The 27,965-nt window shown below is 43.0% G+C and overlaps 1 protein-coding gene across 6 annotated transcripts in view; it reads left to right on the top strand.

The window, feature by feature from the left end:
* The window catches only part of LOC137377480 (nuclear factor NF-kappa-B p105 subunit-like), a 113,099-nt gene that overhangs the window by 49,946 nt on the left and 35,188 nt on the right, over nt 1–27,965 (top strand). For all 6 annotated transcript variants that reach the window (XM_068047151.1, XM_068047116.1, XM_068047125.1 and 3 more), the window contains exons 5-9: nt 2,168–2,266; nt 15,351–15,502; nt 17,305–17,468; nt 18,289–18,447; nt 23,133–23,237. In XM_068047151.1, coding sequence (XP_067903252.1) covers nt 2,168–2,266; nt 15,351–15,502; nt 17,305–17,468; nt 18,289–18,447; nt 23,133–23,237 — 679 coding nt within the window. The remainder of the gene's footprint in view (nt 1–2,167; nt 2,267–15,350; nt 15,503–17,304; nt 17,469–18,288; nt 18,448–23,132; nt 23,238–27,965) is intronic.

The following is a 27,965-nucleotide window of genomic DNA, read 5'->3' on the forward strand; positions in this document are numbered from 1 at the left end:
TGCTTCCTCTTCATCACATTACATAGAATTCACAGCATCAAAACAGGCCATTTGGCCCAGCTAACGATGCTGCTCCACACTAACCTCCTCCAACCCTACTTCATCTCCCCCATCAATGCATCAGTGCAGATACGTCGAGCAAGTGTGGATTCCCCATTGTTAAAGAACAAATTGGCCTTGTAATTAAGATTAAATCTTAAATCTAATATTTGCAGCAGGAAAAATCAGTTAGATGTAACTTATTTCTAACTCCAGTGAGACAAATGCCTTGCAGAGAGAGTCATGTTTGGTTCAGGACAAATGGGTATCAGTCAGTCTGCTGCTATATAAAATCCAATGCACTTTACAGTGTTCCAAAATTACTACTTCGTTGAGATATAATTTTTCTTTTGTGATATTGAGTCCACCTCACTTATTGGAGTTTTCTCCCTGCCTTCAGAATGACTCCAAATGCATCAGGGACTGATGCTGACACCATGATCTGCTGGTGGCTGGTATCTTCAGCTAGCTCCCTGCCAATACAGAAAAAATGTTCCCATGATAATAGATAAGGTGGCAGAACAAGTTCCTAAAGGCGTTTGATACAGTGCTGCACAACAGACTTGTGAGCAAAATTATAGCTCATGGAATAAGAGGGACAGTAGCAACATGGATACAGAATTGGCTGAGTGACAGGAAACAGAGAGTAGTGGTTAATGGATCTTTTTCGGGCTGGAGGAAGATTTCTAGTGGAGTTAGCCAGGGATCAGTGTTGGGACCCTTGCTTTTCCTGATATATATTAATGACCTAGACCTTAGAAAACAGGGAACAAATTGAAAGTTTGCAGATGCTACGAAATTTGAAGGCATTGTGCACTGTGAAGAGGATAGTGTAGAACTTCAAAAGGACACAAACAAGTTGATGGAATGGGCAGACGGTTGGCAGATGAAGTTCAATGCAGAGAAATGTGAAGTGATGCATTTTGGTAGGAAGTACATGGAGAGAAAATGTAAAATAAAGGGGGTGCAGGAGCAGAGGGACCAGGGTGTATACGTACATAAGTCATTGAAGGTGGCAGGACAGGTTGAGAGAGCGAATAATAAAGTATACAGTATCCTAGCTTTATTAATAGGGACAATGAAGTTATACTAAACCTTTAGTTAACACTTGTTGGACCTCAGTTGTAGTATTGTGTCCAGTTCTGGGCACTGCACATTAGGCAGGTTGTCAAGCCCTTGGAGAGAGTGCAGAGGAGATTTGCCTGAACATTAATAGAGATGAGGGCCTTCAGCTATATGGAGAGACTGGAGAAGCTGGGGTTGTTCTCCTTAGAGCAGAGAAGGTTAAGAGATGTGTTCAGAAACATGAGGCATTTTTTGAGAGGGTAAATAAGGAGAAACAGTTTCCACTAGCATGAGGGTCAGTAACCAGAGGGCACAGATTTAAAGTAATTGGCAAATTTGAGTGGGAAATTTTGTATGTTTTCTTAATGCGGTCAGTTGTTGTGATCTGGAATGTGCTGCCTGAAAGGGCAATGGAAGCAGCTTCAATAATATCCTTTTAAAAGGAAATTGAATAAATACTTAAAAGGGAAAAAAATTCTGGTCTGCAGGGAAAGAGCGGGAGGAGTGGGACTAACTGGATACCTCTGAGCTCGCACGTACTTCATAGAATCATAGAATGGTGACAGTGTAGAAGGTGGCCATTTGGCACATCGTGTTCATGCTGGCTGGCTCTGTGCAAGAGCAACTCACCTACTGCTATTCCCCTATCTTTTCCAGATAATTATCCAGTCCGCTTTTGAGTTGAATCTGCCTCCAGCACACTGAAGCAGTGTGTTCCAGATCTGAACCACTCACTGTGTAAAAAATAAATAAAAATTTTTCCTCAGGTCGCCATTGGTTCATTTGCCTTAAATTAGTGTCCTCTGGTTCTGGATCCTTCTGCCATTGGGAACTGTTTCTATCTACTCTATCCAGACCCCTCATGATTTTGAACACCTCTATCAAATCTCCTCTTAATCTTCTCTAAGGAGAACAGCCCCAGCTTCTCCACATAATGAAATCCCTCATCCCTGGAGTCATTCTCATAAATCTTTTCTTAACCCTTTCTAAAGCTTTAATGTATTTGATTGAATTGTTCTTGTACACAGCTGTGCTGACAATCCAATCTGATTCCTCTTTGTAGAGAGGTTTCCGTTTCCGGTATGGATGTGAGGGTCCATCACATGGAGGACTGCCTGGCGCTTCGAGTGAGAAAAACAAGAAAACCTACCCAACTGTTAAGGTCTTTGTTTGAATGTTAAAACCTGTTTATTTATTCACAAGTGCATATGAATCTTAAATATCTTGTTAAATGAGTCCAGTCAGTTCCATACAAACTGTTTATAAAAAAAAAACAAAACTTGATATTCACATTTTCAGATCCGTGGGGAGAAAAGGTAAGAACTAAAACAAGACATAACCAGTTATTATTTTCAAATGTGTCCTGACATTAAAGAAATTTTCAGGGTATTTCTGTGAATTTTTGTCAGTTCAGCAAATGAGTTGGCAGATGGTGGGCGGAATTCTGACTAGAATTTATATTTAGAAAATATTCAAATGTGTACTTCATCAGATATTTGTGTGGGCTTGGGAGGGTCTTGATCGCCTCGGTGAATAAGCACGAAGCAGGAAATAATTTAGTAATGTAATCAGGAAATTTACATCTGTAGCTTAATGCTAATGAATTAGCACCAAGACCTATGGTGTAAGAAGATGTTAAAAATGTACTGATTTATTTTGCCAAAACAAAACTGGAAATATCTTGAATTTTATTTGTTACTGAGGGTTCTGATTCTGGTCGCCTCACTCCCACAATTTGCACTGACAGGTCAGAGCAGGTCAAGTCCTTGGCAAATGTGAAAAATGCCAGAGGAGAGAATATTTGGATCATTTTTACTTCATCCTTTCTAAATCCATTTTGAACGAAAGAAATGTTTTTCTGATTGTATGAAGCTCAGGTTCGTTCAATGTCTGCCTTCTGTCATTTAATCAAATGTAGAGCTGAAAATGGGAAGCTAAAATGGGAACAAAACTAGTGCTGAAATTTAAATGCTAAAAAATTGATGTTAGAGGAAACAGAAATCTCAAGAGGGAACTGTTCTCTTGGTGCTGTTCCTCTACACTGTTCTGTTCTGTGCACAAATGCCTCATCTCAAAGAGAGACTCAGCTGTCAGGGATTTATAAAAACAAAAGCAAAATGCTACGGATGCTGGAAATCTGAAATAAAAACAAGAAACGCTGGAAATACTCAGCTGGTCTGGCAGCATCTGTGGAGAGAGAAGCAGAGTTAATGTTTCAGGTCAGTGACCCTTCATCAGAACTGGCAGATATTAGAAATGTCAAAGGTTATAAGCAAGTAAAGCGGGGGTGGGGCAAGAGATAACAAAGGAGAAGGTGTAGATAGGACAAGGTCACAGAATGGTTGACCAGAAGGCCATGGAGCAAAGGCAAACAATATGTTAATGATGTGTTGAAAGACAAAGCATTAGTACAGATAGGGTGTTAATGGACTGAAGATTGAACAGCAGCAAGAACAAACATGAAAAAAAAACAGTGGGTAAGCAAACTGAGATGAAATGAAAAAGACATACAAAAAAATGTAAAAAATAAAATGGAAAAAATAAAATTCATATTTAAATATAAATAAAATATATTATAGTAAGGCTGCGTCTGAAGTAGAATTATTTTATACACCTGAAGTTTCTTTGTTACAGATATTACAGATTTCTTATCTTGTCCTTGAATATTTAGTCATAGAGTGGTACAGCATAGAAACAGGCCCTTCGGCCCACCGTGTCCATGCCGACCATAATGCCTATCTATACTAGTCCCACCTGCCTGCATTAATTCCATATCCCTCTATGCCTTTCTCATTCAAGTACCTGTCCAGATGCCTCTTAAATGTTGCTACTGTTCCTGCCTCCGCCACCTCCTCAGGCAGCTCATTCCAGGCACCCACTATTCTTTGTGTGAAAAATTTACCCCTTTGATCTCCTTTAAACCTCCTCCCTCTCACCTTAAATCTATGCCCTCTAGTTTTAGTCACCCCTACCATGGGAAACAGACTCTGGCTATCTACCCTATCTATGCCTCTCAATTTTATATACCTCTATCATGTCCCCTCTCAGCCTCCTTCGCTCCAGGGAAAACAGACCCAGCCTATCCACTCTCTCTTTATAACTCAAGCCCTCCAAACCAGGCAACATCCTTGTGAATCTTTTCTGCACCCTCTCTAGCTTAATCACATCTTTCCTGTAGTGTGGCGACCAGAACTGCACACAGTACTCCAAATGCGGCCTAACCAACGTCATGTACAACTGTATCATGACGTCCCAACTCTTGTACTCAGTGCCTCGGCCGATGAAGGGCAAGCATGCCATACACCTTCATCACCACCCTGTCTACCTGTGTTGCCACTTTCAGGGAGTTATGTACTTGTACCCCAAGGTGTCTCTGCTCAAGAACAGTCCCCAGGGCCCTGCCATTCACTGTATATGTCCTGCCCTGGTTTAACTTCCCAAAATGCATCATTTCGCACTTGTCTGCGTTAAATTCCATTTGCCAATCCCTTGCCCACTTTCCCAGTTGATCTATATCCTGTTGTAACCTTAGACAACCTTCTTCACTGTCCACTATACCACCAATTTTGGTGTCATCTGCAAACTTACTAATCATGCCCCCTACATTCACATCCAAGTCATTAATATATATGACAAACAACAGAGGGCCCAGCACCGATCCCTGTGGCACAGAACTGGTCACCGGCCTCCAATCTGAAAAACAACCCTCCACTACCACCCTCTGCCTCCTATTACCTGATAGTACTTTTCTAAGACTCTGCTTTTGGCAGTCTCAGTCAATACGAGGTGAGAATGGGGATCGGAGGACAATGTGCTCAATTCAAGGTCAATTCCTGTTCAATGACTTCTACCCCGCCACATTACCAAAACAGCTCTTATCAGTCACAGATGACGTCCTATACAACTATAACAAAAGTAATAAAATTATTATTAATATATATTGTATATAACAAAAGTAATCTTTCCTTACTTGTCCTTCTCAACCTCTCTGCAGCCTTTGACACAGTTGACCACACCATTCTCCTCCAATGCTTCTCCAGTATCGTCCAGCTGGATGGGACTGTTCTCACCTAGCTCCATTCTTACCTATCTGATCGTAGCCAGAGAATCACTTGCAATGACTTTTCTTCCAGCTCCCGCACCGTTACTTGTGTCCCCCAAGGATCTATCTTTGACCCCCTTCTATTTCTCATCTACATGCTGCCCCTCAGCGACATCATCCGAAAGCACAGTGTTACTTTTCACATGTATGCTGACAACACTCAGCTGTAATTCACCACCCCTACTCTCGACTGCTTATCCAAGATCCAGTACGATGAACAGAAATATTGGGAAGTCTGAAGCCATTGTTCTCAGTCCCGGCTCTAAACTCCATTCACTAACTACCAACTCCATTGCTGTCCCTGGCAACAGTCTAAGATTAAACCTGTCTGTTTGAAACTTCGGTGTTACATTTGACCCTGAGATGAAATTCTGAGCTCGTATTCACAGAATCACTAAGATGGCTATTTCCAGCTCCGTAATGTTGCCCAACTTCACCCGGTTCAGCTCATCTGCTGCTGAAACCCTCATTCATGCCATTGTTACCACTAGGCTTGAATATTCCAACGCGTTCCTGGCTGGTCTCCCACATTCTACCCTCTGTAAACTTGAGGTCATCCAAAACTCTGCTGCCTTTATTTTAACTTGCACCAAGTTCTGTTCACGTATCACCCCTATGCTCGATGACCTACACTGGCTCCCGGTCAAGCAACGTCTTAATTTTAAAATTCACAAATAAAAGCAAAATACTGCGGATGCTGGAAATCTGAAATAAAAACAAAGTGCAGGAAATACTCAACAGGTTTGGCAGCATCTGTAGAGAGAGAAACGGAGTTGACATTTCAGACCTGTGACCTTTCAGACCTGAAACATTAACTCTGTTTCTCTCTCCACAGATGCTGCCAGACCTGCTGAGTATTTCCAGCACTTTCTGTTTTTATTTTAAAACTCTCCTCTATGTTTTCAAATCCACCATGGCCTCGTCCCTCCCTATCTCTGTAACCTCCTCCAGCCCCTTGTCCCTCCCTATCTCTGTAACCTCCTCCAGCCCCTCGTCCCTCCCTATCTCTGTAACCTCCTCCAGCCCCTCGTCCCTCCCTATCTCTGTAACCTCCTCCAGCCCCACAACCCTCCAAGATATTTGTGCTCATCTAATTCTGGCCTTTTGAGCATCCCTGATTTTAATCGCTCCATCATTTGTGGCCGTACCTTCAGTTGCCTGGGTACTAAGCGCCACACCTCTCCACCTCGTTTTCCTCCTTTAAAACACTCCTTAAAACCTACCTCTGACCAAGCTTTTGGTCACCTTGTGTGGCCCAGTGTTGTATTTTGTTTTGTAATACACCTGTGAAGTGCCTTGGGATGTTTTATTGCGTTAATGGCACTATATAAATTTAAGTTTGTTGTTGGTGTGATGATAAATTGAATGAAGTAGGGTGGGAGAGGGTGTTAATGGTATATTAATTATGTGCAGGGGTGATGGGCATTAACTGTGGATTTACTTGTACTCCTATAAATAGGAACAGATTAAAACTGGTTGTTGGGTTGGGAGGTGCCAGGTTTAATGTGCATCTTTCTAAATAAAAGCTTCACCACCTGGCTTTCTGAAATGTAACAGGATGCTTGTGTGGGGCAAAAACACAGGCATAGGCCTGCTGGGTCGCATGGCGTGTTTCTGTGGTGTAAATTCCATGAAATCTGGAATTTGTATCAAGTGAGTTCAAAATGTTGATTTCCATGAAACTATTTGTCTATATCACATTTTGTGACTCTGTTACTGTGACTCGGAGGGGTTGAATTTCCACTCTGGTTGAAGATATAAATCTGTCCCTCGATTTATGTTGGTTTTTGTTACTGTGTTGTTTGAACTTTGATTTTTTCAGTCAATGGGAGATTGAAAACTTTATAGTGTGTTTCTGCTGTTCGATTGCCAAGGTTTGTGCCTCACCAATTTACAATATGGTGTTAACTGCAGCCCCCTACAGTCACAGAGATTCCCTGGTTGTACTTTCCCAACCCTCCACATACGGTGATACTGGGTCAAAGAGGGTTAAATTATGAGGACAGGTTGCATAGACTAGTCTGGTATTCCCTCGAGTATCGAAGATTAAGGGATGATCTAATTGAAATGTTTCAGATGATAAAAGGATTTGATGGGTAGATAGAGAGAAACTATTTCCTCTAGTGGGGGGAGTCCAGAACAAGGGATCGTAACCTTAAAATTAAAGCCAGGCCGCTCGGGGGTGATGTCAGGAAGCACTTCTTCACACACGGCAGGAGAAATCTGGAACGCACTCCCTCAAAAAGCCATTGAGGTTGGAGGTCAGTTTGAAAATTTCAAGACAGAGATTGATCGATTTTTGTTGAGTAAGAGTATTAAGGGATAAGAAACCAAAGCAGATAGATGCAGATCAGGCGATGATCAAATAGAATAGTGGACAGGCTCGAGAGGATGAATGAATGAATGAATGAACGACCTCCTCTTGTTTCTGTGTTCCTACAAAATCATTTCTCCCAAACGTTCCCATAATTCATTTTACTTACTCACTGAGCAAATAGTTGTTCACAAAACCCTTTGTAATTTCAAACATCTCTATTGTTGAAACATAAAAGAGGTGGTTTGTTTGTTTAAAAACTACAAATTCCATGCTCCAAAGATGCTGTGATCTCTCTGTCTCAGGCCAACATGCTGTTTTGACGGTTACATAACTGGAAATATTTATGGAAATATTTATACAGGTGAGTGAGTGATGCGACATCCCAGAGGAAATGACATACTCACATGGAGTGCTTCTTGGGGAACCTTGTGCAATTGTGAGCAGAAAAATCACTAGTCCCATGCCTGCTAGTTCACAAGGTCTGCTTTCTGCCAGTGCTGCTCCCCACTGGGAGTGCCAGATAGTGGAATCACTTACTCCTTGAATGCTTCCTTCTCCCAAAGTTGAATTAAAAAATCTTGGTAAGGTGATTAATTTGCAGGGTTATGGGGTGTGGGATTAAATTGCACAGGTCTTTCAAAGAGCTGGTACAGGCACTGTGGGCTGAATGGCCTCTTAACATGCTGTAAGAGTACTCCAGCACATCTGGATGGGCAGGTTGTCTTATGAGGAAAGATTGGACAGGCTAGGCTTGTATCCGCTGGAATTTAGAAGATTAAGAGGTGACTTGATTGAAACATATAAGATCCTGAGGGGTATTGACAGGGTGGATGTGGAAAGGATGTTTCCCCTTGTGGGAGAATCTAGAACTAGGGGTCATTGTTTAAAAATAAGGGGTTGCCCATTTAAGACAGAGATGAGAATTATTTTCTCTGAGGGTTGTGAGTCTTTGGAATTCTCTTCCTCAAGAGGCAGTGGAAGCAGAGTCTTTGAATATTTTTAAGGTAGAGGTAAATAGATCCTTGATAAACAAGGGGGTGAAAGGTTATTGGGGGTAGGCAGCAATCAATCCATTAGATTTTGTAAGTATTGGAAGGAAATGTTAAAAGTAAAATTATAACTGGTATGAATTGTAAAAAATCTTCGATATTACACTGAATATTTAATTAAATCATCTGTGGTTTTCTGAATTTCTGTATGGACTTTGTACTGAAGATGTTTATTGATTGTAATGAGTATATTTTAAATAGTTGAGTACCTTCCATACTTAAATGGATCTGTATAGTAATTGAAAATCCAGTGTGTTGCTTGTTTTCACCAAGTAACATGATGGGGGTAATCAAGTATAAATTATGAGCAGTAAATCATTTTCATTGGCAATGCTGCCAAGTTATATTAACAATATGGAACCTGTACTAATCGCTTGTCGAGTCTGATGTTGCTATTTCAAAGATTCCTTTTTTAAAGAAACTTGATTTTAAATATCAGTTTCCAAAATATCTACTGCTTTCTTCTCATATATATCTAATCTGTATAAAATTTGTTAAAGTACCATTGATTTGACAATATGGTCACTGAGTATTAAATAGACAAAATTTATTTTCTCTGGTGAATTATAAAGGGAAGTGCAAAAGATAAAGTGAGCTGGGATTTTTTGATTTTTTTCTGTGGGGTTACTGCAGGAACTAAGCCTGAACCCCTCAACACAACGCTGTTTATTTTGATTGGATAATTGTTGCGTTGGAAACAAGGGGAGAGAGACTCGATTAGCACTGGAAGAGGAATGGGGAATTTAGAAGAACTTTTTCCGGGTCATTAGTAAATAGAATGTTTTACTATGAGTGGCTGTTAAAGTAGAGACTAACAGGATTTGAAAGGGAATTGCATACTTATACTTAAAAGGTACAAAGAAATGTTTTTTGTGTAAATGGCTTCATTTGAAGAGCACTGATACAGGGGTGGAGGGCTGAACAGACAGAGTTCTTTTGTGCTGTAATTTCTGATTCTACATGTGCTATATTGAATAATCCGTGGCCGTATTCCAGTAAACCTGCTGTGGAACTTCTCAGTTTTTGTCATTCTCACAACCACTTCAGAAAAATATTTCCATCTTTTTGCTGATTTAAGGTAGCTGGAAAGAAATTCATAATGACAGAGTTGATTCTGTGAGCAATCACCTGCTGTTAATTTGGGGGAAATCCCTGGTATTTCCAAGATACATAATAATTGCCATGTGGCAGTAAGTAGCCAATCTATCTTTGGTTCCTCTTCAGGGAACTGCATATGACTCAGTAACTGCAACACTTTCACAGTCAGGAATATTCTGCCAAAGCTATATCGTGCTTTGTGTTGAAAATTGGGAAGTTCCCCTTATATCATCAGTGAGGGTTCACTCAACATGTTGTGAAATTGCAATAACTGATGAACATTTCTGAATGGACGATGATGATTCTGTTTCTAGTGTCAGTAATAACTTGAAATTACCCTCTATAACCTTTAATTGGGACAAAAAAGTCAATTATTCAGTAAATCATGAGCAGTACTGGGGCATGCCAATAATAACTTTTATCTACCTTTTTGCATTTGACTTTAAACCAAGGAACCAGCCTGCCTCATAAAGTGAACATAAAAGGGCTGGTGGTAATATTTGAGGAACAGAACATTCTCTTGGTGTATTGAACAGCATCCTCCCCTTAATACCACCCTAAGCAGATCAACTGGTTACTCACTTCCTGTGTTGTTTGTGGGATTTTGCTGCCTACGTAAGTGGCTGCACTTCAAACAGTAATTAATTTGTGAAGTGCCTTTAGATATCCTGAAGTTGTGCTAAGTTGCTTATTAGAATTGCAAGTATATTCCTACTTTTCCTGAAGGGGAAAATTGCAGTCATGGAAACCACTATTGTTTCATTATTTCCAGTGTGATGAAGCAAAGTATTCTCTAGAGATGACTGTAGAAATAATCACTCATGGATGTGGTTTGCTTCAGGCTTTTTCCCAATTGTGGACAAAACACTGCCACAGAGGACCAAAAGAAAATCCTTTGTCTGACTCTAACACTCCTGCTAGTGGCAAGTTGTGCAACAGCACCTTTTACCCGTCAATCTGAAATGAGCACGCCATGATATAAACACTTACCAAACAGCACCTTTCCAAATATTTTCCAAAATCTTCACCTACTGAATATAAATGGGAAATCACTTAATATTCACATGCGTTCGAGGATGTTCCTGTGTCTCGCTAAGTAAATTAGCTAAAACATCAGGAGCGAGATGGTGATTAATCACATGGTTAATTCAGCTCCTTTACTCTGGTGGAATTCATGCGCATTATTTGCCTCTCCATGCATATAATCTCGGGTCATTTTGGTTTCCATCCAGAGCAGATTCCAACAATGGACCAGTATAGTAAACCTGCTCGAATCCACGTCGTATAGAAATGTCTGTGCTGGTTTTTGCATGTCACATGCACAATAGGACCGAGATTTGATAATTTTCAAAATGAATTTGCAGAGCAAATGGGAACTGTTGTGGTTTGCAGAAATCAGTACAAATTGGGCATAAACCTTTGAATGCAAATTTGACACAGTAGCTGGTTCATTAGCATAGACAGAAAACCACGTGAAGCTTCAAGCAATTGAAACTATATAATTAGGTCTCACATCAAGCTCTCATAATCATATCATTGACAGTATTGTGCAGGCACATTACATATCACACTACCAATCACACTTGCATCTTGTGGGAAGCTGGAGTTGAGGTAGAAGATCAGAAATGATCTTGTTGAATGGTGGAGCAGGCTTGAAAGGCCAAATGGCTAACTCCAGCTCCTATTTCTTATGTTCTTACTGATTGGCTTAAATATCCTGATAATATAAAGCAACAGATCACTGTTAACTGAATGATGCTAATTGCTTGAAATATTGGGACCAAGAAGAGGCAATTCAGTTCCTCTGTCCTGCTCCACAATTCAACGAGATGGATCTGTATCTTAACTACATTTATCCGCCTTGGTTCCGTACACTCAGCACCCTTGCCTAACAAAAATCTATCAATCTCAGTCCTGAAATTTCCAATTGACCTCCAACCTCAACAGCTTTTTGGGAGAGAGTTTTCCAGATTTCTACCACCCTTTGTGTGAAAAAATGCTTCCTGACGTCACCTGAATAGCCTAGGTCTAATTTTTAAGGTTATACCCTCTTGTTCTGGATCTCGCCATGACAGGTGGAGAATCTACCAATGGACAAACAGGGAATATGGGAATTGAGATGCCCCAAGATAAACATTTATCATCACCGAATTGTTCTCTGTTTGATGGCTGAATGCCTGTCAGTGATTGGCTGCAATGCAGGAGATGCTGCTGGTACATTTCATGATATCAGTGAATTAAATAGCAGAGGACAGTCCGTTAAAAACACAACAGCATGCAGAATCTGTCACTGCTTGAGGAGATGTTCAGGGCTGTAAACGTTCTTGTGTGAAATGAGCTTGTGCAGTTTCCAATGCAGATCTACAGTGTAGAACTCTCCATTCATTGACACCAATGTGCAATCTCACTCAGAAAAGCCACAAGAATATTCAAAGGTGGGGAATGGAGAAATTCATGCTGGTATTGTTTGGGTGACATTATAAGTTGAGGGTCGTTGTTTGGTCTGCACGGAGAGAGCTTTATTCTGTGGCTCCATACTCCTCCAATTCTGACCTCGAGCATCCCCAATTTCATCTCTTCGCCATTGGTGGCCGTGCCTTCATCTGCCATGACCCTAAGCTTTGGAATTCTCACCTTAACCGTCTGTCTTTACCTCTCTTTCCTCTAAGAAGCTCCTTAAAACTTTCCTCTTTGACCAAGCTTTTGGTCATCTTCCCTAATGTTTCCTTGTGTCTCTGTGTCAAATATTGTTTGATAATTCTCCTGTGAAACACTTCAGGATACTTTACTAAGTTAAAGGTGCTATATAAATGCAAATTGTTGTAGCCCTAAGTGGGCTTCTCTCCAGTCCTTGAGAGGTCATCATGGTTATCTTGGAGCTTGTAGAATGACAATCAGAAAACTCAGGTTTGCAAACTGTGTGAGTTTCCGTTTTATTTATTTAGAGATACAGCACTGAAACAGGCCCTTCGACCCACCAAGTCTGTGCCGACCAACAACCACCCATTTACACTAACCCTACAGTAATCCCATATTCCCTACTACCTACCTACACTAGGGGCAATTTACAATGGCCAATTTACCTATCACCTGCAAGTCTTTGGCGGTGGGAGGAAACCGGAGCACCCAGCGAAAACCCACGCGGTCACAGGGAGAACTTGCAAACTCCGCACAGGCAGTATCCAGAGTCGAACCCGGGTCCCTGGAGCTGTGAGTTGTTCGTGTGTTCTGACTGCCTCACTGTACAGCTGATTTAAAAAAAAAAATTAACCAACTTGTTAACTGGTTGTCAAGTGTGAAACTGACCACCATCCATTCAACACATCAATGGACAAGCTGCTTAATCACGAAATACGCTTTAGTGATGCAGTAAAGATGTTCCAGTATTTTCTCAGTGCATTTTGTGCCCATTAAGACATTGGTGGTAGAAAATTGGGAATAATTTCCCCCATTTTGGGTCTCTGAGCGTATTGAGCACTTTCAGTCAAGTATAAAAAAGGGCCCTAATGAACCTCACGAGTGCACTGTACTCTCACCACACCAGGGCAATTTTTCCCATCCTAGCTGTACTCATGTCCTTGGGAAGTGAACTGTTTATTTAGGGAGACTTGTGTGGAGTTGCAGCTATATTCCAAGTGCATTAGGAACTGGGATGAGAACAGCCAAAACTCCCGCATAAGGACCGTTCCGAAATAAAACTGAAAGACTTGCATTTCTGTAGAGCCTTTCATGACCTCAATATGTCCCAATATGCTTTATAGCCAATGAAGTACTTTTTCAACTGTAGCCACTGTTGTAGGAAACGCAACAGCCAATTTGAGCGCGCAAACTCCCACAAACAGCAAAGTGGTAAATGATCAGAGAATGTGTTTTTAATGACGTCCGCTGGGGGATAAATGTTGACCCAGGACACCAAGGATAACTGCTCTGCTGTTCAAAATAGTGCCATGGGTTCTTTTACATTCACGAGAGGGCAACAATTCCAACAGTGCAGCGCTCCCTCAGTACTGACCCTCCGACAGTGCAGCGCTCCCTCTGTACTGACCCTCCGACAGTGCGGCGCTCCCTCTGTACTGACCCTCCGACAGTGCGGCGCTCCCTCTGTACTGACCCTCCGACAGTGCGGCGCTCCCTCTGTACTGACCCTCCGACAGTGCGGCGCTCCCTCTGTACTGACCCTCCGACAGTGCGGCGCTCCCTCTGTACTGACCCTCCGACAGTGCGGCGCTCCCTCTGTACTGACCCTCCGACAGTGCGGCGCTCCCTCTGTACTGACCCTCCGACAGTGCGGCGCTCCCTCTGTACTGACCCTCCGACAGTGCGGCGCTCCCTCTGTACTGACCCTCCGACAGTGCGGCGCTCCCTCTGTACTGACCCTCCGACAGTGCGGCGCTCCCTCTGTACTGACCCTCCGACAGTGCGGCGCTCCCTCTGTACTGACCCTCCGACAGTGCGGCGCTCCCTCTGTACTGACCCTCCGACAGTGCGGCGCTCCCTCTGTACTGACCCTCCGACAGTGCGGCGCTCCCTCTGTACTGACCCTCCGACAGTGCGGCGCTCCCTCTGTACTGACCCTCCGACAGTGCGGCGCTCCCTCTGTACTGACCCTCCGACAGTGCGGCGCTCCCTCTGTACTGACCCTCCGACAGTGCGGCGCTCCCTCTGTACTGACCCTCCGACAGTGCGGCGCTCCCTCTGTACTGACCCTCCGACAGTGCGGCGCTCCCTCTGTACTGACCCTCCGACAGTGCGGCGCTCCCTCTGTACTGACCCTCCGACAGTGCGGCGCTCCCTCTGTACTGACCCTCCGACAGTGCGGCGCTCCCTCTGTACTGACCCTCCGACAGTGCGGCGCTCCCTCTGTACTGACCCTCCGACAGTGCGGCGCTCCCTCTGTACTGACCCTCGGACAGTGCGGCGCTCCCTCTGTACTGACCCTCGGACAGTGCGGCGCCCCCTCAGTTCCATACTGATATCAGCCTAGATTATGTGCACAAATCTCTGGTGTGAAAAATTTTCATCGCACTGATCTGTGGTCTAGATTTGAAACCAGATCTCTAACATGAGAGGAGAATCTGCCCAAAAACCATAATGACCAGAAAACTGCTGGCTTCACATCAGACACCTATGCTGCATGTGCAATGTTCTGCAGCAAGAGTGTCAAGTTGTAAAATTTACCTTTGCATAATAATTTAAGAATTATTTCACTGCTACCAAAGACCTCTTACGTGAGTTAAATTGGAACAGTGATCAGAAAAGGAGCTTATCCTGAGATTAAATTTAGTTTTCCATATTTTAAAAAAAATGCAGTGATGTATAGCTAACCAAAATAAATAATTACTTGGTGTTCCAGATGTGCTTATCAGCCTCCCTGCATATGTTCTTCATCTCCTGGACTGAAAGAGATATCTCCTGTCTTGTTTTAATGGGCTTAAGGAATCCTGAGGGTATTTGATGTGGTCTGGCAGCAGGTCAAGACTCCAGGTTCTGAAGAACAAATTTGGGAAGAGATGTTGGGATATGTTGCTGGAATGGAATACCAGGAAAAGCTTTTGAGGGGATTTATGAAGCAGGTGGGAAGGAGTTCGGCTGGTGTGCCAGAAGGATGAAATCAGGTGGACCTCATCTTGTGCTGTGATGTTTTTATTCATCAATAATGTAGTTTTCTCATTATGTTTAGGTATGTAACTACATTGGACAAGCAAAGATTGTTGTTCAGTTGGTGACCTACGGCAAAGATACTGTACACCTCCATGCACACAGCCTAGTTGGCAAACAGTGTGAGAAAGGAATATGTTTAGTCCAAGTGGGGCCAAAGGAAATGATTTCGACGTAAGTTAGTACCTCTCCCTCAATGTTTTTTAAAAAATAATCTGACTTTAAGGATCTTCTCATTCAATGTGAGTGTCATCACATTTTTTGACTTTGAAAGTTTTTTAGTTACATTAACCAGTTGGCAATGCCAAGGGTATAGCATCAGGCCCATCAGTGCTCATTGGGTGCATTAGGCAACTGCTTTATACACCAGCTTCCCCAACCCCTCGTGATCCTGCCTCCAGGGGAAGGCAAAAAAACCCACATCTAATTTTAGGGTAAACTCTGAGAAGTTCCTCCTTGCCGATCTGAGGTAATTGAGTGGGCGTTGGGCTTGGTTACCCATGACATGTCACTAGGACAGTTCAAGATTGGAAAAGGCCATTGGGCTGCTCTCAATGGCGATGCAATTCAGATCTCCTGTCTACCTGTCACACATGTATCATCACACTTTTTGAAATTTATAGCATCCTCCCAAGATAGACTATTCTACATATTCATGCCACTCGTAGAATCATGAAGCACAGAAGGATGCCATTTGGCCCATCGTGCCTGTGCTGGCTCTTTGAAACAGCTATCCAAGTAGACTCACTCCCCCTGCTCATTCCCCATTGTCCTGCAGATTTTTCCTTTTCAAGTATTTGTCAAATTCCCTTTTGAAAGTTACTATTGAATTTGCTTCCACCACCCTTTCAGGCAGTGCGTTCCAGATCACAGCAACTCACTGCGTTTAAAAACAAAATTCTCCATCTCCCATCTGACTCTTTTGCCAATCACCTTACATCTGTGCCCTCTGGTTACCAATCCTTCAGCCAGTGGAAAAAATTTCTCCTTATTTACTCTTTCAAAACCCTCCATGACTTTGAACATCTCTATGAAATCTCCTCTCAACATTCTCTGTTCTATGCAGAACAATCCCAGCTTCTCCAGTCTCTCCACATAATTAAAGTCCCTTATGTTACCATTCTAGTCAATCTTTTTCCCCAAGGTCTGGACATCCTTCCTAATTTGTGGAGCCCACAATTGAACACACCGCTCCAGCTGAAGCCTAACCAGTGATTATAAAGGTTTAGCAATAACTTCTTTGCTTTTGTACTCTGCCTTTGTTTATAAAGTCAAGGATTCCAAATGCCTTTTTAACAGCCATCTCAACTTGTCCTGTCACCCTCTAAGATGTATGTACATAGATCCCCAGGTCTCTCTGCTCCTGGGACCCCTTTTAAAATTGTACCATTTACTTTACATGGCTCAGACTGCAGTTAGAATATTGAGGCCAATTTTCCTCTGCTTTGTGTCTCCTCTACATTTACTTCCCATGTGCTGATCAGTGGAAGCTTAGCCATAATCTGCTCTGATGGGCTGTGATGTATTACCTTGGTAAACTCCACATAGTTTGGGGTACATATGCCTTTCCTGTACTAATCTGTACTTAAGCTCTCAGCTTGGGTAAGTGGATATAGTGTCATAGAGTCATTACAGCACTGAAGGAGCCCATTCGGCCCTTTGAGTCCATGCTGGCTCTCTGCAGAACAATCCCGTCAGTCCCACTCCTGCTCGCTCCCTGTAGCCCTGCAAGTTTATATCCTGCAAGTGCCCATCAAATTTCTTTTTGAAATTGTTGATTGATATATCCCAATGAGAGTGTGAACACCGCACAAAACAAACAGAAACTGTACGGATAGGCGTAGAATCTCTGCGGAGCTTGAATTGGAGGCTCTGAGAAATGATCCTGGGCTTGGGGCATGTGTCAGGCATCTGGTTGACTAAACAACAGCTTATTGTGTGGAAATGGCAATTCATGGTGTTTATTCCTCCTCCAGATTTCCAAACCTTGGTATCCTTCATGTAACGAAGAAGAATGTCGCCAACATACTTGAGCAGAGAATGACACAAGCTTATGTGATGGGTTATAATAATGGTGTTGTGATACACCCAGAATTAAACCACCGACATAACGACAGTTATGGTCAGAGGGAGCTCACAGGTCAGTTTCAAACTATTTGCAGTTAGCGTGGTATTTCCCATTTACTTTTAATCTTTGATAAAGATTCTTTTGCAGGCAGTAGGAAATTGGTCTAACAAGGCCAAGGGGTCATAAGTTTATATGATCACTGAAGACAGATTTGAAAATTGAAAATATGGTACAAGAATTTTAAGGTAATTGGCAAAAGAGTCAGAGAGATGAGACGAGATTTTTTCTTATGCAGTGCGTTGTTGTGATCTGGAATGCGCTGCCTGAAAGGGCGGTGGAAGCAGATTCAATAATAACTTTCAAAAGGGAATTGGATAAATACTTGAAATGGAGATATTTTCAGGGCTATGGGGAAAGAGCAGGGGAGTGAAATTAATTGAATAACTATTTAAAAAGCTGACATAGGCACGATGACCTTCGTGGCCTCACCCTCTCCCTATTTCTGTAATGTCTAGCCAATCCTCCAAGATCTCAGCACTCCACCAATTCTGGCCACTTGTATATCCCGGATTTTTAATCAGTACGCCATTGGCAGCCATGCCTTCAGCTGCCTGGGCCCCAAACTCTGGGATTCCCTCCCTAAATCTCTCCACTTCTCTACCTTTTGAGACATTCCTTAAAACCCATCTCTTTGACTACGCTTTTGGTCACCGGTCCTAATACTTCCTTATTTGGCTCAGTGTCAAATTTTGTTGAATATCACCCCTGTGAAGGGCTTGGAAAGTTTTACTGTGTTAAAGGAGCTATATAAGTACAGGTTGTTTTTTTTAATGTGCTTTGTGTTTCTTACACAAGAATGGTAATGATGCAAGATTGTGATACTTGTTCACAGAGCGTGAAAAGGAGTTAATCCACCAGGCGTCCATACAACAGGCGAAAGAAATGGACCTTAGCGTTGTGCGCCTCATGTTTACAGCACTTCTTCCAGACAGCAGCTGCCGATTCACACGGAAACTGGAACCTGTCATTTCTGACCCAATCTATGACAGCAGTGAGTGGGGACTCTCTAAATCTGCATGTTGTCAAGCTCGATGTCACAGTGAACCAGAATATTGTAAAGTTTTATTTATTTCTTCATCCTTTTATTTTTTAAGTCTGTTTTCTGTTTCTTTCATACTACAGATTGTTTGGGTTTTTTCTTTGGTAGATTTATATTTTACAAGGGTCTAAGGAATTAGGAAAGCAAATGGTATGTTTGCCTTTATTACAAAGGAATTGGAGTATGAGTAAAGAATTCTTCTTACAACTATATAGAGTCTTGGTGAGACCACACCTCGTGTGTTCTGCAGAACTTTGGTCTCCTTACCTAAGGAAGGATATACTTGTCTTTGGGGGGACGGGGGGTGCAACAAAGGTTTACTCGATTGATTCCTGGGAAGAGTGCATTGACCTGTAAGGAGAGACTAAGTAGAACAAGCCTATATTTGCTGGAGTTTAGAAGAATGAGAGGTGATCTCATTGAAACCTATAAAATTCCTAAGAGGCTTGACAGGGGAGATGCTGGGAGAATGTTTCCTGGACAATTTAGAACATGGGATCACAGTCTTAGAATAAGGGGATAGCCATTTAGGATCGAGATGAGAAATTTCTTCACTCAAAGGATTGTGAATGTTTGGAATTCTGTACACCATCGTTGTGTATATTTAAGGCAGCAATCAATCGATTTTTGGATGCTAAGGGATATGGGGATGGTGCAGGAAAGTAGAAATGATGTAGGTGATCAATCATAAATGTATTGAATGGTAGAACAAGTTGGAAGGGCCGAATGGCCTACTGCAGCTCCTGTTTGTTTTTATGCTCTAATTCAAGTGCATTATTAGCAACTTGAGAGTCACATGGAGCTTTTCTGTTGCTGAGGTGTTGTCTGAGTGTTGGTGATGCTGGCAAGCCAGCATTTATTGTCCATTCCTATTTGCCCTGAGAAGGTGGTAGTGAGATAAAAATAAGAAATGCTGGAAATACTCAGCTGGTTTGGCAGCATCTGTGGAGAGAGAAGCAGAATTCACTTCTGATGAAAGGTCACTGACCTAAAACGTTAACTTTGTTTCTGTATAAAAAGTATAGGGGTGAAATTAAGAAGGTAATTAGGAAAGCAAAGAGAGGGCATGAAAATATATTGGCAAGTAAAATCAAGGAAAATCCAAAGATTTTTTATAAATACAGAAAGAGCAATAGGATAACTAAAGAAAGAGTAGGGCCTATTAGGAACCATAAGGGTAACCTATGTGTGGAGGTGGAGGATGTGGGTATGGTTCTTAGTGAATACTTTGTGTCTGTTTTCACAAAAGAGAGGGACAATACAGACATAGCAATCAGGGAGGAGGAGTGTGAAATATTAGATGAAATAGTGAGAGGAAGTATTAAGTTAGACATCCTTTGAAAGTGGATAAATCCTCAGGCCCAGTTGAAGTGTTTTCTAGGTTGTTGAGGGTCGCAAGGGAAGAAATAGTGGAGGCTCTGACCATCATTTTCCAATTGTCTTTGGCTACAGGTGTTGTGCCAGTGGACTGGAGCGTAGCTAACATTGTGCCATTGTTTAAAAAGGAAGAAAAGGATAGATCAAGTAATTACAGGCCTATCAACCTAGCCTCGGTGGTGGGAAAATTATTGGAAAAAACTATGAGGAACAGGATAAATCTTTATTTAGAAAGACACGGATTAATCAAAGACAGTCAGCACGAATTTGTTAAGGGAAGGTGCGGTCTGACTAACATGTTTGAATTTCTTGATGAGGTTTGTGCATTTGATGTAGTCTATATGGATTTTTAGCAAGGCTTTTGATAAGTTCTCACATGGCAGACTGGTCACAAAAGTAAAAGCCCAAGCGATCCAAGGCAAAGTGGCAAGTTGGATCCAAAATTGGCTCAGAGTAAGGAAACAAATATAATGGTCGATGGATGCTTTTGTGACGGGAAGGCTGTTTCCAGTGGGGTTCTTCAGGGCTCAGTACTGGGTCCCTGGCTTTTTGTGATATATATCAATGATTTGGACTTGAATGTCGGAGGTATGATCAAGAAGTTTGTAGATGGTACAAAAATTGGCTGTGTGGTTAATAATGAACAAGAAGGCTGTAGACTGTAGGAAGATATCAATGGACTAGTGGGGTGGGCAGAACAGTGGCAAATGGAGTTTATACGGCCAAGTGTGAGGTAATGCATTTGGGGAAGGCTAACAAGACGAGGGAATACACAATAAATGGTAGGATACTGAGAAGTGTAGAGGAGCAGAGGGACCTTGGAGTGCATGTGCACAGATCCCTGAAGGTAGCTGGATAGGGAGATAAGGTGGTCAAGAGGGCAGATGGAATAATTGCCGTTATTAGCTGAAGCATAGAATATAAGAGCAGGGAGATTATGCTGGAACTGTATAAAACACTAGTTAGGCCACAGCTGGAGTACTACGTGCAGTTCTGGTCACCACACTATTGGAAAGATGTGATAGCACTAGAGAAGGTACAGAGGAGATTTACAAGGGAAAATATTTTCACCCAGAAGATGGTGGAGATCTGGAACTCATTGCCTGAAAGTGTGGTGGATGCAGAAAATCCTTATTCCATTAAATAAGTACTTGGATGTGCACTTGGGGTGCTGTAGCCTACAAGGCTATGGACCAAGAGCTGGCAAGTGGGATCAGGTTAGATGTTGGCTGGCATGGACATGATGGACTGAATGGTCTCCTTTCAAGCTGTAAATTTCTATGATTCGAACTCACCCGATGCGAATCCCACATATTTGGGTGGAATGCAGTGGACAATATTCTCCAGTGACTTCCATTGAGAGTTAAATTGGGTGAAATGTTAAACCAGTGTTGCTCCCGATCTTGTCATCTTCCCAACGGACTGGTCACGTTACAATTTCTCCCATGTCAATTTCCAGCAAAGGCCCAAATGCTAATGTTAAGTAAATATTTACCTTTTCTTTTAATGAAAGAATTTGTGTTAAATACGCTTGATCGGAATGTGCTATATTGAAGGAGGGGAGAGTGGAACAGAGCAAAGCTCCAAACTACAGCAGGTGTAGATCAAATGCGTCTATTGGGGAAATTGGAGACATTGTTTGATAACACTTCTTTCCAATTCATATTTATTCACAAGGGGAGGGGAGGTCATTCAATTCATCAAAACTGAAAATTCTAGGACGTTCCAATCCTTACATTTTGATAGTGGGTGGAAATTTACTGTACATTATTGAAATTCCAAATGCCCCTCCTGATTCAAATCATTGCTGCTGAGATTACAGATGGTTTAGGAAGGAGAGCAATTATTTGTAAATCTGTCCGATGTTAAATGACGGGAAAATGGAGCAATGTGTGAGAGATGGGATGAAAGGGACTATGAAAGAGACAGAAAGGAAATGTCTAGAGATAGTGAGAAGGGGGGAATTGTACGAATAAAGGAATGAAATGGGTGAATAAGGAAGGGAGAGATAATAGAGAAAAGATGACAATCCAGATTGTCTCCAGAAAGTCAGTTACCAGTGGCGCAGTGGTTAGCACTGCAGCCTCACAGCTCCAGGGACCCGGGTTCAATTCTGGGTACTGCCTGTGTGGAGTTTGCAAGTTCTCCCTGTGTCTGCGTGGGTTTTCTCCGGGTGCTCCGGTTTCCTCCCACATGCCAAAGACTTGCAGGTTGTTAGGTAAATTGGCCATTATAAATTGCCCCTAGTATAGGTAGGTGGTAGGGAAATATAGGGACAGGTGGGGATGTGGTAGGAATATGGGATTAGTGTAGGATTAGTATAAATGGGTGGTTGATGGTCAGCACAGAGTCAGTGGGCCGTAGGGCCTGTTTCAGTGCTGTATCTCTAAAATAAAAAAAAATAAATAAAGAACCAAGTCAACAATATCCCTACTGTGAGCAACTGATCCATCAGTTGTCTTCTCCAGAGAGTGAGGAGGACATGCTGACGGGTCCAGCTATCCCTGACAAGCTGACTGCCAGATAGAAACAACCCCTCAAATTGGAAGTGCTTTAGATCCTAATATCAACATTGGGGAAATAATGCCACCGATTGGCCCCTCCCTTCACAGTCCTGTACATTGACACCTATATATGAGCCATAACTCAATTGATAGCACTCCTGCCTCTGAGTCAAGAGGTTGGGGGTTCAAGCCTCACTCCAGAAACTTGAGCACAAAATCTAGGCTGTCCCCCTAGTGCAGTACTAAGGGAGTGCTGCGCTGTTGGAGGTGCTGTCTTTTGAATGAGACATTAAACCAAGGCCGCATCTGCCCTCTGAGCTGGACGCAAAAGATCCCATGACACTCATTCTCCTCTGGTGTCCTTGGCTAATATTTATCCCTCAACCAACGTTACTGAAACAGATTGCCTGGTCATTATCACTTTGCTGTTTGTGGGATCTTGCTGTGTGCAAATTGGCTGCTGCTTTTACAACATTACATTAGTGGCTACGCTTCATTGGCTGTAAAGTGCTTTGGGACATCCTGAGGTTGTGAAAGGTGCTATAGAAATGCAAGTCTTTTTGAAATGTGTGCTGGCGTACAGCACAGAAAGAGTTAACCAGTGACCACAGTGATGACAAAAAATATATATTTTAAGGAGGCAGCAGCATCTGACTGTAGTCAGAACAGTAACAAAAAGTGAAAATTAAATTGTTTCTTTTTCATTCTCTTTTCGCTTTCACAAGAATTGCTGAACCTTTATTTTAAATGTTACAGAAGCACCAAATGCATCAAATTTGAGGATTGTCAGAATGGATAAGACGGCTGGATGTGTGGTTGGAGGAGATGAGGTTTACTTGCTTTGTGATAAAGTCCAGAAAGGTAAGTTTCTACAAGATGTGCTAAGTTATATCACTTGATGTAAAATATCCACTATAGCTTATGATGCTGTCTGGTTATTGAGCCTGCCATTGACTGTGACTCACTGTGTGTGTGTGTGTGTGTGTGTGTGTCTCAAATTCTCTACCATCTGACCATATGAAGCTTTCATTAACTCCCCATTATGAATGGATATTATTTTCCAGCCGAGCTGTCTCCCTTTATGTAGAGTTCAAATGATTTGCATGGGTTTAAAAGAAAATAATGCAAATTAAATCCTACTTTTAAGACTCCAGGATAAACTCACCCACACTTTTAGCAAGCAGTTAGATGTGACTATTCCAATGCTCTATTAGCCATCTTCCTCCCTCTGTAAACTTCAGATCATCCGAAACCCGGCCAATTACCGCCCCATCAGTCGACCCTCGATCATCAGTAAAGTGATGGAAGGGATCGTCGACACTGCTACCAAGTGGCACTTGCTTAGTAATAACCTGCTCAGTGACCCTCAGTTTGGGTTCCACCAGGGACACTCTGTTCCTGACCTCATTACAGCCTTGTTTCAAACATGGACAAAAGAGCTGAACTTGAGGTGAGACTGACTGCCCTTGACATCAAGGCAGCATTTGACCGAGTATAGCATTCAGGAGCCCTAGCAAAACTAGAATCGAAGGGAACACTCTCCACTGGTTGGAGTCATACCTAGCACAAAGGAAGATGGTTGTGGTTGTTGGAGGTCAGTCATCTGAGCTCCAGGACATCACTGCAGGAGTTCCTCAGGGTAGTGTCCCAGGCCCAACCAACTTCAGCTGCTTCATCAATGACCTTCCCTCCATCATAAGGTCAGAATTGGGGATGTTCGCTGATGATTGCACAATGTTCAGCACCATTTGTGACTCCTCAGATACTGAAGCAGTCCGTGTAGAAATGCAGCAAGACCTGGACAATACCCAGGCTTTGGCTGAGAAGTGGCAAGTAACATTCACGCCACACAAGTGCCAGCCAATGACCATCTCCAACAAGAGGGAATCTAACCATCTCCCCTTGACATTCAATGGCATTATCATCGCTGAATCCCCCACTATCAACATCCTGGGGATTAGCATTGACCAGCAACTGAACTGGAGTAGCCATATAAATACCATGGCTACAAGAGCAGGACAGAGGCGAGGAATCCTGAGGCGAGTAACTCACCTCCTGACTCTCCAAAGCCTGTCCACCATCTACAAGACACAAGTCAGGTGTGTGATGGAATACTCTCCACTTGCCTGGATGGGTGCAGCTCCTAACGGCACTCAAGAAGCTCGACACCATCCAGGACAAAGCAGCCCGCTTGATTGGCACCCCATCCACAAACATTCACTCCCTCCACCACCGACGCACAGTGGCAGCAGTGTGTACCATCTACAAGATGCACAGCAGCAACGCACCAAGGCTCCTTAGACAGCACCTTCCAAACCTGCGACCTCTACCACCTAGATGGACAAGGGCAGCAGACGCTTGGGAACACCACCACTTGCAAGTTCTCCTCCAAGTCACACATCATCCTGACTTGGAACTATATCGCTGTTCCTTCATTGTCGCTGGGTCTAAATCCTGGAACTCCCTAACAGCACTGTGGGTGTACCTACCCCACATGGACTGCAGAAGTTCATGAAGGCAGCTCACCACCATCTTCTCAAGGGAAATTAGGGATGGGCAATAAATGCTGGCCTAGCCAGCAATGCCCACATCACATTAACGAATTAAAAAAACTCTGCAGCACATATCCCAACTTGTACCAAATCCCGTTCACCCATCACCCCTGTGCTCACTGATCTACATTAGCTCCCAGTCCAGCAACACCTCGATTTTAAAATTCTCATTCTTCTTTTCAAATGCCTCCACGGCCTCCCCGTCTCGTAACTTCCTGAAGCCCCGACAACCTTTCAAAATCTCTGTAACCTCCTACAACCCTCCCTATCTCTGTACATCCTCCAGCCCCTACAACCCTCCCTATCTCTGTACATCCTCCAGCCCCTACAACCCTCCCTATCTCTAACATCCTCCAGCCCCTACAACCCTCCGAGATCTCTGCGCTCCTCTAATTCCGGCCTCTTGAGCATCCCTGATTTTAGTTGCTCCGCCGTTGGTGGCTGTGCCTTCAGCTGTCTGGGCCCTAAGCTCTGGAATTTCCACATCTCGACCTTTCTGTTTCCTCCTTTAAGAAGCTTCCTTAAAGCCTACCTCTTTGATCAAGATATTGGTCACCTGTCCTTAACTCTTTATATGGCTTGGCATCAGATTTTGGCTGATAACATTCTTGTGAAATACCTTGGGATGTTTTACTACATTAAAGGTGCCATATAAATGCAAGTTATTGTTGAGAGTATGGGTAGGAGATGTGATGCTAACTCTTGAAGCTTGGCTGCACACAAGGTACTCGAGTGTGGTGAATTTACCCTACTGTTTACAAGTCATTATTCAACCAGATGTCAGTGACAATGTCCATGATCGGTTAGACAGACTGCTAAATCTCTGTGCATGTTTCCTCATTTCACAGCCTGTCTCTCTCTCTCAGCACTCTTGTTCCTGATTGGTTAGGAGTGAAAGAGATTAGAAGATTTGAGGAAGTGTTTGTAAGAGACACTGTAAGTGGTCACTGTCAGGGTTTCCCCACTGACGACATCAGGGGAATTTGGCAAGCTGCAGTCAGTAACTGTTTGCATTTTGTCCAATGTTTGTACATGTTCTATTTTTGTATACTAATTTGTTACAGTTGTATCTGTGACAGTACACATCTCTGGAAAATGTTATATTTGTTTTTCATAGGATTTTCTATATGATTTAAGAATTATAAATCATCTTAAATGTATATTGTCGATATTTTTAAAAATACATACAAGAGGAAGCAAATCTTGAGCCATTTCAAGTCTAAATGTGATTGGATCAAGAATAAAGATAAGCCACAAAAGGAAGACAACACTTTAATTGTAGCTAAAATTACTGAATGAGCTTCAGCCATTTTTTTTTCAGACGCACCAGTATCTACTTTCTACTTTGTACCAAATGTTCCTTTTCAGTGTGACAGAAAGGAGCAATTCTGACTAAACTTCTTAGAACCGTAGAAACTTACATCACAGAAGGAGGACATTTGGCCCATCGTGCCTGTGCTGGCTCTTTGAAGCAGCAGTCATGCTTAGACCCACATCCCTGCTTTTTGCCTGTAACCCTGTAAGTTCCTCATCCTCCAGTATCTGCCCAATTCCCTTTTTAAATTATTTATGGAATCAGCTTCCTGCACCTTTTCGGGTCAAGTGTCCCAGATCCCAATAACTCCCCTAGTGAAAAGAAAATTCTCAATCCCCCCCCCCCCCCCAAACCTTTTTCCAATGATTTTAAATCTGTGACCTCTGGTAGTTGACCCGCTCACCAGAGGGAATAGTTTTTTCTCTATCAAAACACCTCATCATCTTGAAAACCTCTATTCAGTCACCTCTTAACCTCCTCTGTTCCAAGGAGAACAGTCTGTACTTTTACAACCTTTCCTCATAACCTTTTTATTATTCATTCATGGGATGTGGGCATCACTGGCCAGGCCAGCATTTATTGCCCATTCCTAATTGCCCTTGAGAAGGTGGTGGTGAGCTGCCTTCTTGAACCGCTGCAGTCCGTGTGGGGTAGGTACACCCACAGTGCTGTTAGGAAGGGAGTTCCAGGATTTTGACCCAGCGACAGTGAAGGAACGGCGATATAGTTCCAAGTCAGGATGGTGTTTGGCTTGGTGGGGAACTTGCAGGTGGTGGTGTTCCCATGTATTTGCTGCCCTTGTCCTTCTAGTTGGTAGAGTTCGCGGGTTTGGAAGGTGCTGTCGAAGGAGCCTTGGTGCGTTGCTGAAGTGCATCTTGTAGATGGTACACACTGCTGCCACTGTGCGTTGGTGGTGGAGAGAGTGAATGTTTGTGGATGGGGTGCCAATCAAGCGGGCTGCTTTGTCTTGGATGGTGTCGAGCTTCTTGAGGGTTGTTGGAGCTGCACTCATCCAGGCAAGTGGAGAGTATTCCATCACACTCCTTACTTGTGCCTTGTAGATGGTGGACAGGCTTTGGGGAGTCAGGAGGTGAGTTACTCGCCTCAGGATTCCTAGCCTCTGACCTGCTCTTGTAGCCACGGTATTTATATGGCTACTCCAGTTCAGTTTCTGGTCAATGGTAGCCCCTAGGATGTTGATAGTGGGGGATTCAGCGATGGTAATGCCATTGAATGTCAAGGGGAGATGGTTAGATTCTCTCTTGTTGGATATGGTCATTGCCTGTCACTTGTGTGGTGCGAATGTTACTTGCCACTTATCAGCCCAAGCCTGGATATTGTCCAGGTCTTGCTGCATTTCTACACGGACTGCTTCAGTATCTGAGGAGTTGCGAATGGTGCTGAACATTGTGCAACCATCAGCGAACATCCCCACTTCTGAACTTATGATTGAAGGAAGGTCATTGATGAAGCAGCTGAAGATGGTTGGGCCTAGGATACTATCCTGAGGAACACCTCTAGTGATGTCCTGGAGCTCAGATGATTGACCTCCAACAACCACAACCATCTTCCTTTGCACTAGGTATGACTCCAACCAGAGGAGAGTTTTCCCCCGATTCCCATTGACTCCAGTTTTGGTAGGGCTCCTTGATGCAATACTCGGTCAAATTCTGCCTGATGTCCAGGGCAGTCACCCTCACTTCACCTCTTGAAGTCCCTCAT

This window comes from Heterodontus francisci, chromosome 1 (genome assembly GCF_036365525.1).
Source record: "Heterodontus francisci isolate sHetFra1 chromosome 1, sHetFra1.hap1, whole genome shotgun sequence".
NCBI lineage: Eukaryota > Metazoa > Chordata > Chondrichthyes > Heterodontiformes > Heterodontidae > Heterodontus > Heterodontus francisci.